Source organism: Excalfactoria chinensis, chromosome 5, assembly GCF_039878825.1.
Source record: "Excalfactoria chinensis isolate bCotChi1 chromosome 5, bCotChi1.hap2, whole genome shotgun sequence".
Lineage (NCBI taxonomy): Eukaryota > Metazoa > Chordata > Aves > Galliformes > Phasianidae > Excalfactoria > Excalfactoria chinensis.
This window is the reverse complement of record NC_092829.1, coordinates 3,706,290-3,717,005: the sequence shown is the minus strand read 5'-3', so window position 1 is coordinate 3,717,005 and position 10,716 is coordinate 3,706,290. Positions and strand designations below refer to the sequence as shown.

Here is a 10,716-nt window from a genome sequence, read left to right as displayed (position 1 = left end):
TGGTGGAGGGGGGGGGGGGGGGGGGGAGAGGGATGGGGGGAGGGGGCTGAAAAGGTACCACCTCCCTAAAAAGAAAGAAAAGAAAGACTAAAACATAACCAAAAGAAAACAAATAACAGTTTAAAAGTATCGTGGATTTGGGAAAATTAAAAGAAAAACACACACACACCCAAAAAAAAAACAACAACAAAACAACTCCAAAGAGTGAAGAGGAGAGAGAGAGAGAAGAGGGGATTCGGGGCTCCCGGGGGGGCCAAGGCACCAACTTTCAGAGAAGTCCCTTTGGCAAAATGCGGCCAAAGAGTGGAAGCGGCTCCGTTGGGCATCGGCCGTTTAGTGCAACGGGGTTATTAGGGTTGTTTGGTTGTTTGTTTAATTTCCCCTCCTCTCTCCTCCCCTCTTTCTCTTCTCCCCCTCCTTCCTCCTCTTCTTTGGGAAGCCAAAAAAATAACCAAACCAAAAAAACACAAACAAACAAAAAACCCCAATAACACATAACATTGCAACGACCCAACCCCGAGCATCCCAAATCTTCTCCCGCACCGCTCCGGCTCGGGTCGCTGCTTGCTGTAAACCCAAGGACAACCGTACTGGGTTGCACACAACGGGGAGAGCCACGGAGAGGCGAATTAATCGCCGTCCCTTCATTAACATAGGTCACCCCACGAAAAAGACGAAGCCGCTGCGTTTTGGCACGAGCGAGGAAAGTGCGCGCAGAGCGGAGCGGCTCCCTTCCCAAGCGCTGCCTCTCCGCACAGCTCCGCGATCACGTTGCTTCCTCGGCCCGAGCTGGGAGCTGCGCAGATCCCGGCCCTCCTCCCACCGCTCCTTTGCTGAGCCGAGTTTATTTCTGTAAAAATACTGACGCATCCCGCTTTGAAAATGCGGCGCAGCGCAAAGTCTCGTTCTGCGGCTCCATCCAGAGCTGCATCACAGACGTATCCTGTGTATTCATGTATTTTTGTATGAGTATGAGGGTTTTTGTGTGCATGTGTGTGTTCCTGTTTATTTCATGTCTGTATTTATCTGTACATATACATACGTTTATGTTACACCTATACACATTCACAAACATGCCTGTGCCCCCCAGGACAGTCCGGGTCCCCTTCTCTCATCCTCTCCCATTCCAAACACTCTCAGCTCTGCTCAGGGGGTGCTCTCAGGGGGGGTCCCGGCGTTGGGACACCCCTATACCTCTCTCCATTACCCCGAGAGGTGGGATCTCCCCTCAGCTTTGCTCTCCCCCAGCCTCACACTACTCAGCCAAAGGCTCTGCCATACTCCCAGTCCACCCCCCCCAAAAAACGTTTACTTCCATATTTTAATACCTTTTGTTGTTTCTATTATCCTCCCGCCCCCATAAGCTTCCTACAGTCCCCTCTTTCCTTCCTTAAACACTCTCCGCTTAAAGTCCATCACATTCACTTGCACAATGACTTCACACGTTGAGATCCATAAATGTATATTTTTAAACCGAGCCATCTCCTTTTAATGGACATTCTCGTGTCATTTCGGCGGCTGTTATTTCTCTCCTGATTGTCCCCCCGGTCCAGCAGCGGCCCTGTTTTTTCCTCCCCCTGTTGTGTGTTTTTATTATTTTCCCCCTGGCTTAGATGTGTCAATCACTCTCTCCCTGCCATTGGTTGGAGAGTTTGCGTCAAAAAGTTGCCAGAGAGGCGCTTTCTCAGCAAAGCTCCCCGAGAGAGGTAGAGACCTCAGCTCCAACGCACCCTGCCACTATTATTAAAAATAAAATCACTCGACCAACTCCGGCACCGCCAGCTCTGTACGTACCGAGCGCAGCCCCCGAGCATCCCCGCATCCCTCTCCCGCACCGCCCCCCTCTCTCCCTCCCCCCCCCACCCCCCCTTCTATTTATTCCCCCCTATTTCTTCTTCTTTTTCAAACAATTTTTTCCCCCCTCTCTCTCTCTCCTCTCCCCCTTTCTCCCCCCACCCCACCCCTCCCCTCAACCTCAGTGTCGTGGGCATGTGCATGCGGCGCGCTCCCTAACCTCCCGCTTTGTGCTTTCTCTCTCCCAGCTCAACCCCAGCCCTGAATTTGGAGAGGACCAGACCGGCGGCTCTGCCCCCCGAGCCCCCCAGCCCTGCCCGCGGCCCCGCAGGTAAGTGGGGACACCTCGCGTGGGGCACCGCTCCTAAACATAACGAGGATGAGAGAGGAAGCGGGTGGTGATAGCAAATTATTACGCTTATTTTTATTATTACTAATGTTGGTTTTAAGCGCTTTTACGCCGGGAGCTGAGGGCAGAAGAGAAGGGTGCGGGATACGGGGATGCGGCGGTGCCGTGCGCTGCGCCGGGGATACCCCGCGCTGCCCTGGGGAGGCCGGACCGGGCCGGGCCGAGAGGAGTGAGGCTGCCCCGAAGGCTGAAACATTCCCCAAAGGCCCAAATGCGGGAGCGGAGGAGGGGGACAGGCGATTCCCACGGCTCGCCTTTAAGCCCCGCTTTTCACCGTGGGCTCGCCGCGCGTTTCTTCGCCTCGTATTATTCCCCCCCTCCTGATCCTTTGGCCTTTCATTCTTCCCCGGCCCCGAGGTGGACTTGAAAAATCAGAAAGAACCGGGAATATATATATTTTTTTCTTCTTCTTTTTTTTTTTTTTCTCTCCTTTTTTATTATTATTTTTTTCTTCTTTTTTTTTTTTCCCCACCCCCGACTGGAACTCCGCTCATCTCGCCGTGGAGACTCCGCGAAGTAATTTAGCCGAGGTGCGCTGAGCACTCGCGGAGCAGCGCTGAGAGCAGCGGGGGTTGGCATCCTTGGGGCTTTTGAGGCTACGAACCCCGATGCGGGCAAAACGAATTGGGGTGAACAGCATCCCGGTCCGAGAGCGACTGGGGCTCTTTTGTATCTCCCCGTTTAATTTATTTTAATTATTATGATTATTATTTGGCCGTGGGAAAGCGTTTCCCAAAGGCTCCGTGCCCCGTAATGGTACCGCGCTGACAAAGAGAAAGTCGGGAAAGTCCTTGTGAAGGAGCCCAAGTTTTGTTAGGGAGGAAATCTTCTGTGGGACCGAGATCGGTTCGGGGTTCTGGCGCTGTGAGAAGTTGGGATTTGTTATTCTTTTCGTTAGAAGGAAAAAGAAAGAGAGAAAAAAAGAAAGAAAAAGAGGAGAGGAAGAAGGAAGGGAGAGAGAAAGAAAGGGAGAAGGAGAGAAAGAGAGGAAGAAAGAGAGGAATGGAGAAAGAAAGGGAGAAAGAGAGAAAGAGAAGAAGAAAGAGAGGAAGAGTGGAAGAGAGGAAGGGAGAAAGAGAGGAAAGGAGAAAGAGAGAAAGAGAGAGAGAAAGAGAGAGAGAAAGAAAGAGAGAAGAGAGAAAGAGAGAAAGAGAGAGAGAGAGAGAGAAAGAGAGAAAGAGAGAGAGAAAGAAAGAAAGAAAGAAAGAAAGAAAGAAAGAAAGAAAGAAAGAAAGAAAGAAAGAAAGAAAGAAAGAAAGAAAGAAAGAAAGAAAGAAAGAAAGAAAGAAAGAAAGAAAGAAAGAAAGAAAGAAGGAAAGAAAGAAAGAAAACGAAGGAAAAAAAATATAAAGAGAGAAAATAAGAAAAGGAAAGAAAAGGAAAGAAACACAACTCCATTAACAACGCACTTATAAAAATGCGATTGTGGAGGCAGGAATGGGACAACGGCCCCGAGTTGAGGTCGCTCCCGACTGCCCCGTTCGTTCTCCGGAGCCGCAACCGCGCGGCAGAGCCGGGATGAGACACCGCAGCCGTTGCGGATATATTTATAATGAGGGATATCAACCTTCCAACCTCTCCATTTCGGAAAATAAGATAAAGAAATATTAATCAAAGCAATGGAAGTAATGCGGGCAGGGTGCGAAGGGAGCTTTCCCTCTCCGACCCCAGCCCCAATTCCCCTTCGTCCCGCAGCACTGCGCCCCAATCCCCGGAGCTTCCCCCCGACCCCCGCGGTGCCCGGGGCGCAGTGTGCGCTCACGGCCCCTCCGTGCATCCATCAGCGGGGCCGGGGCCGGCGGCCCGTAATTAGGGAGCGTGTGCCGCCCGGATTATCTCGTTAGTTTATCAAGAAAACATTTATTATAATTAATTCTCGGACGGGGTAATTATTATTGAGCGAGGGCAGAGCAACTGGTAGGAGCGCGGGGGGGAGGAGGGGGAAAGGTGACAGATTGCCGAGCGGAGCCGTTGCTCCTCGGGCTGCGGCGTTGCGCGGCCGCGGGGGCTCCGCGGGGCTCCGAGTTCACGGGGATGGAACGTTTTTAATTGTAATGAATTTATTATTGATTATTATTATTATTTTAGGGCCGCGCTTTCTGTTGTTATTGTTGTTGTTCGTTGGCCCGTTTGCAAGCGTACACCCATATTAATGTTGCTCTCCCGCTTAACGCACCCCCCGGGAGCTGCTCCCCCTCCTCCACCCCCTTCGGGAAAGCTTCATCCTCCCCAGGGCAATGAGGTGAAAGCGGGGCAGAACCGCGCACTGTGGGCGCACGCGGAGCCGCTCCGCGCATTTGGAAGCAGCACCGCTGCACCGGCTGCATAGAGAGGGGTCGGGATTGGGGGGGATGGAGGCTGGAGCAGAACCTCTGGGTATTCGATAGCCGAACCGTTGAGTTTGAGGCTGTTTGGGGAAGAAAGTTGCGCTCCTGTTTATTTTATTTTATCTTTTCCGACGGCGCAGGGAGAAGGGCGAGATTTGGCCGAAAAAATATATATATAAAAAACACGGGGGTAAAAAGGCACTGATTTTTTCCCCCCGGGGTTGGACATTTAACTCTTTCAGGAGCTCCGGGCACGGCCATTTGTCGGCGTTTGGGTCTCCCGTCCCCGCGCAACTCGCCGTGTTTGTTTTGCTCCGGCTCCGTCATCAAGAGTTTCTTGAAAGCATAATAAATCTGTTACTCGCCTCCAAATCTAATTACCCGCAGTACTAATTAGGTGCAAATGGCCGGTGGAAATTACTGCGGGCTCGGAGCGGTGGTGGTAGAGCAGAAAAGTTTGTCTCTTCCCCGAGCGGGCATTTGAGCTCTGAAATGCAGCAACGTCGGGGGGAAGGGCGGGGGAAGGGGGGGAGGTCTGAATGTACCCAAACCTGGGATAATTAAAGTCCTTGCAAGAGACTGGGGGAGAGATAGGTTTCTTGAATTGTTTCTTTGTTTCTCACCCTTGGGCTTTGTTATCTGCATTATTTATTTAGCCGAGGGGTTCTTTGTGTCTGCGAATGGCCCCAATCAAGTTTTGCTTGAGACAATTAGCTGGTGCCCGGCCGGGAATCCTATGCAAATGCCCCGGGCGGCCGTACAATGCGGGCAGTTGAAGGCATGGGGGGGTTTTGTTCGGGCAGTAATTACTGGATGGGACGTACCCCCACCCCCCCACCCCCCTCCCTGCCTTTTTTGGGAGGGATGCGTTGATCTGCTCAGTCTCTCCTAGCTCCCAAATCCGGCTGCGGTCCGGGTTAAGAGCAGTGGGGATAAAGTCAGGGGGGCAGCGAGCTCCCTGACCCCCTCCTCTCGCTCCGCAGGCACCTGGAGGCCCCCCCCCCTTTCGCCCGACGGCACCCCCAGCACCGCCCGGGGCAGGCAGGGCGCTCGGGCGGACCCCCCTCGCCCGGATTTCGGCCAACTCTCCTCCCCGCTCCAACTTTAGCATGATGTCTTATCTTAAGCAACCACCTTACGCAGTCAATGGCCTGAGTCTCACCACCTCGGGCATGGATTTGTTGCATCCGTCCGTCGGTTATCCCGGTAAGGCACCTTTTTCTCCTTCTCCCCCGTCTCCCTTTTCCCTTCTTCCCCATGGATTTCCCAAGAGAAGCCCCAGAGGCACACCGTGCCCTGAGATTGGAGTGGCCGGGGGTTTGCGGTTCTCCTTTTTCCCTTCCCGCTCCTCTTTTCCCCGGGGAAAGGGCTGCAAAAAGAGAACAGATGCTCCAACCCCAGCTGGGAGGGTTGGGGAGGAAGAAGCAACGCTGCAATAAGGCACCTGGGAACGGGCAGCGGGTCCCCTAAGAGAGCCAGCGGGAACAGGAGCGACCCTCTGGGGAGGGACCCGGGGGGGGTCACTGCGCTCCGAGCACCACTGAGTGACAGCCAGGGCTTCTGGCTCCGTTCGCAGCCACCCCCCGAAAGCAGCGGCGGGAGCGCACCACCTTCACACGGGCTCAGCTGGACGTGCTGGAGGCCCTGTTCGCCAAGACCCGCTACCCCGACATCTTCATGCGGGAGGAGGTGGCCTTGAAAATCAACCTGCCCGAGTCCAGAGTGCAGGTAGGAACGGGGAAGAAAACGGGTAGGGAGCCCCACTTGCACCCTCTGCCTTCAGCTTGCTGTACCAAGAAGTATTTTAGGGGATGAGGCCAGACCTAAAGGGTGATCGAATGGCTATGGGGTGAAGTGTGCTCAAGGAGGGGTGATGGTACAGGGAGGGATGGAGCAGCTGCTTGCTCCCAGCCCGGGCTGTAGGATGCTGCCCCTTCCTTCCATAGCTTTGGGGCTTGATGCGGCCCTGGAAGACCCTCCCGGGCCCACTGCTCCCCGCCCTGAGCACCTTAGGGCTTCCCAGCATCTGCACACTCCCTTGGACAAAACTCAGTCTTGCAGGCATTTCGGCCCCATGCAAAGTATCCCTGCTTCCCCAGGGACCCCTGCATCCTTGGATCCCCCAGGCTGGGTGCTTCCTCTGACTCTGGATGGGCTTTGATAGGAGAGAGGAGGCCTTGGGACCCCTCTGCTGGAACCAGGCTGTGCCACCCCCACAAGCAGCCTGAAGGTTTCCAATCCAAAGAACATCCTGGAGTTCTGCTGGTGGGGCAGGAGTGTGGTCCCAAGATCCAGGACAACCCTTGCAGCTTCTACCCCATCTGTCCTGCTCACCTCTCTGGTCACAAGAGCCACACGGTGCTGTGTCCCTCCCTGTGCCCAACCTCAACCTTTTCCCCCACAGTACCCTGCTAGAAGAGGTGGAGATAGGTTGGGGCACTGATCCTGGCTGGGATCTGAGAGACTGTTTAGGGGGTAGATCTTCACCTGGTCCCCAAGCTCTGCCTCTGTTTTCTTAATTGTTTTCACCCTTTCTGGTGCTTCGTTGTTTCTAATTAAGGGCTTGACTTCAAGAGGCCTTAAAAAGTGATTCCTGGGGGTCCCTGGCTGGCAAACAGCAAATAGGGAGTTCTCCCCCCCGCTCTTCTCCCCCAAAAGTGGCCTTATTAAGCCTTTTGATTTGCCCATTTCTACTTGTTATTATCGCTAATGATCTTGGTGAATGGGAGCCTTTCCCTGCAGCAGCCTCTGCAGCCCCCACCGCTTGCTTTTGGACCCTCGGGGTGCCCGTGTGTCCCTAATGCCAGGCTTCTCTCCATCTTTCCCCCCCCCTCCTCCCTCCCTCTCTACCGTTTCCCAGGTGTGGTTCAAAAACCGCCGGGCCAAGTGCCGGCAGCAGCAGCAGCAGCAGCAGAACGGGGGCCAGAACAAGGTGAGGCCGGCCAAAAAGAAGAACTCACCGGCCCGGGAAGTGAGCTCTGAGAGTGGGACCAGCGGGCAGTTCACACCCCCCTCCAGCACCTCGGTCCCCACCATTTCCAGCAGCAGTGCCCCTGTGTCCATCTGGAGCCCGGCATCCATCTCCCCGCTCTCCGATCCCCTGTCCACCTCTTCCTCCTGCATGCAGAGGTCCTATCCCATGACCTACACCCAGGCATCAGGTTACAGCCAAGGATACGCCGGCTCAACCTCCTATTTCGGAGGGATGGACTGTGGATCTTATTTGACCCCTATGCACCACCAGCTCCCCGGACCAGGTGCCACCCTGAGTCCTATGGGTGCCAACGCGGTCACCAGCCACCTCAACCAGTCTCCAGCCTCCCTCTCCACCCAGGGCTATGGAGCCTCCAGTTTGGGCTTTAACTCGACCACCGATTGCTTGGATTATAAAGACCAAACCGCCTCCTGGAAGTTAAACTTCAATGCTGACTGCTTGGATTATAAAGACCAGACATCTTCATGGAAGTTCCAGGTTTTGTGAAGGCCCACGGGAACCTTTGTGATAATAAGAGAAATCGTGACGAGAACAAAACACGCTGGGCCAAACGCTCCAGCTTTAGTCAGGTCTTGGTTAAATTAAAGAGAAAATAACTAAATGGACAAACGGACAAACAAACGAACATAAATCCGACGACGACGACATCAACGGTGACAAAAAGAGGGACAGTGCTGGTGTGACCACATTCAGACTCATCTCCTGCTCAGAAGCTCTGGAAAAGGAACGACAAAGAGGACAACGGAGGAGGAAGGCCTTAAACGGACAGATCATCTAGTGAGCAGAATACAGACAGACCAATCCGTGTTCTTTATAGTTTTAGGCAATTGTTGGGTTTCTTTGTTTGGAAGAGGTGGGAGATCGTTCCACCTACGGGCCAGTTTTTAAACAAACAAACAAACAAAGTCTAGGTTTTTATTTCTTTTTGTGTGTGCGTGGAAAGATCCTTCACCCAGAGGTTTCCAATGTGTTAGCCAACCCTTGGTTAAAGTATTCGGAATGGACAGCGTCTCTCTTTCTCTTTTTCTTCCCTTTTTTCTCCCTCCTTCCCTCCCTCTTTCTTTCTCTCTCGCGCTCATCCAACTGTTTGACGCCCAGCTCAAGTGGGCACCGAGAGAACTTGGTTCAGGGCTGTGTGGGTTGTGTGACTGATTGTCCTAGCTGCACTACTTTATTTAAAGAAAAAATAATGTTCATAAGGAGTCAATATGTAGTTTTTAAGAGACAATCAGTGTGTGTCTTATATAAATGGTACATCTGTGGTTTTTAATCTGTGCTAGACTTCAAAACTGTGATCTCCTGTATTGTATGCAACTACGAACTCCGCACCAGCGGGAGTTCCGCTGTGATTTAAATAGGTTATAATTATAAGTGAAATTCAGAGCAACTGAGTTACCTATTATCATCTTTCTAAAAAAAAATAAAAAATAAAAATGATAATAATAAAAAGAATATATATTTAAGAAAAAGAAAAAACCCACAAAAATAAAACACACGCGATCGCCTTTCACCAGAGGTGAACTGCACTGAAAACTTTTTACATCAAACTGTCTCTGAACGAAAAGAGAAAAGACCGAAAATAACCACCCAAGGACATTCAACTCCTCTGGAGTTCACTTACAGCCGGCCACGCCGGCGGTAGCCATCAAATCAAACAGGACTTTGGGCAGTTGCTCTGACCTGGATGAATTTAAACCGAGAAATTCATTGTCGTTTATGCTTGCAGATGTTAACTGAAAAAAAAGAAAAAAAAAAAAAAAAGAAAAAAAAAAAAGATATATATGCAGAAACTTTTTTTTTTTTTTTTTTTTTTTTTTTTTTTTCTTCCTGGATTTGGCAGATATGTATAATTATATTAAAATGGTTCTAGCACATTCCATGGTTGTCGTCCGTTTCGATCGCGGCCGGCAGCGGTTCCGTGGGCAGAGGGCTTTGTGATCCCACACCCCAGCTGGGGGCTTCCTTTTGGGCAGGGAAGGATGGATTTCTTTTATTTTTATATATTTTTATAACCCAACTGTGCGTTTCAAACCTGTTTCCCAAATCTCATCCTTCAGAGGAGGGATGGTGTTTCATTTAGGGAGAGCCCCGGCCTTCCTGCGGTAAATCAAGAGGGAGAAGGGGGGGAGCAGCAAGCTTGGCTTGTGTCTGAGCAGAGGAACTGGGGAAGGAAGGCACTGGTTTTTAAGCTGCAGTTTCACAAAACGAATCAGGATCAGGCTCTTCTTTGATGTCTCTACTCACAGTGGCCCTCACCTCTGCATGTGTGCCCATAGGATTGCAGGAGCCCTGTAGTCAGTTTGGATTTAATGCAATAAACCCAACGGACTGCTGGAAAAGGATAGGCAAATGAAAGCGGTTGCCAGCACTGTGCTCCTGACATCAACTGTACCCAATTCAGCCACCACCCCACTGTGGTCCCCACTTAGCTCACAGGCACGATGTCTCCTTGCAGCCTTGAGCATCCGTTGGCTTTGCTTTCCCCTTGGGCTCCGCTCAACCCTTGTAAGGGTCCATGCATCCACAGAGAGCCTCCTTCCATCAGCCACCTCTATCAACACGCTTCTGTGCCCCCAAAACCGCCACCAGTGCCCACCCCTTAGAACAAGCACCCTCCACCACGCAGCAAAGCAGCTGTCTCCAAACGAAGGTGAGTTTTCACACTGCTTCACCTTATTGCTTGGGGCACATGGATGGTTTTTGCATGGCTTGTGGCCATGACTGCCCTGCTACCAGCTTAGGGATGCTTCGAGCTCCCCACTGCCAGCAGTGCCAGAAAAGCCACGCATGGCGTTCCAGCATTGGTGCAAACCAATGGAGTTGAACCTTCCCCCCAAAAAAAACACTCATGCAAAATACACTCAGCAAAAGCAAATCCCTGTTGAATTAGGGCACAGCATCACACCTGCCTGGAAAAGCTCTTTGTTTGGTGGGCTTTTGATTTTTTTCTTTTTCTTTTTTGTAGCCTCTCTCAAAGCACTTTTCTCATTTTGCTCTTCCCATCTTATCTTTTGCTGTTCTTTTCTGAGTGGTTCCCTGTCTTTTAAGGATGAGCTCCTTCAGCTAGAGCTCATTTTTATCAGGAAAAAAACAGTTCGTGCCAAGAATTTCTTTCTCTATATTTTTTTTTTCCCTGGCATTTTGCACTTCCCACATGGTCCCTTCCTGTTTTCTGATTTTAATTTAAATGG

General features: G+C 51.6%; 1 protein-coding gene across 1 annotated transcript; it reads left to right on the top strand.

The window, feature by feature from the left end:
* The first annotated feature begins 1,650 nt into the window (after positions 1 to 1,650).
* Positions 1,651 to 9,298, top strand: OTX2 (orthodenticle homeobox 2). The gene is made up of 5 exons (XM_072337920.1): positions 1,651 to 1,786; positions 2,043 to 2,125; positions 5,514 to 5,736; positions 6,107 to 6,258; positions 7,391 to 9,298. Exons 3-5 carry the CDS (start codon positions 5,640 to 5,642, stop codon positions 8,009 to 8,011), a joined length of 870 nt encoding a protein of 289 aa, XP_072194021.1. The 5' UTR covers positions 1,651 to 1,786; positions 2,043 to 2,125; positions 5,514 to 5,639; the 3' UTR covers positions 8,012 to 9,298.
* The last annotated feature ends 1,418 nt before the right edge of the window (positions 9,299 to 10,716 follow it).

Bases quoted from the DNA above. Each gene is read 5' to 3' on its own strand.
- OTX2 (XM_072337920.1), top strand. From the start codon at position 5,640: ATGATGTCTTATCTTAAGCAACCACCTTACGCAGTCAATGGCCTGAGT. The intron at 5,737-6,106 runs GTAAGGCACCTT...CTCCGTTCGCAG, and splicing joins TCCGTCCGTCGGTTATCCCG to CCACCCCCCGAAAGCAGCGG. The intron at 6,259-7,390 runs GTAGGAACGGGG...ACCGTTTCCCAG, and splicing joins TGCCCGAGTCCAGAGTGCAG to GTGTGGTTCAAAAACCGCCG.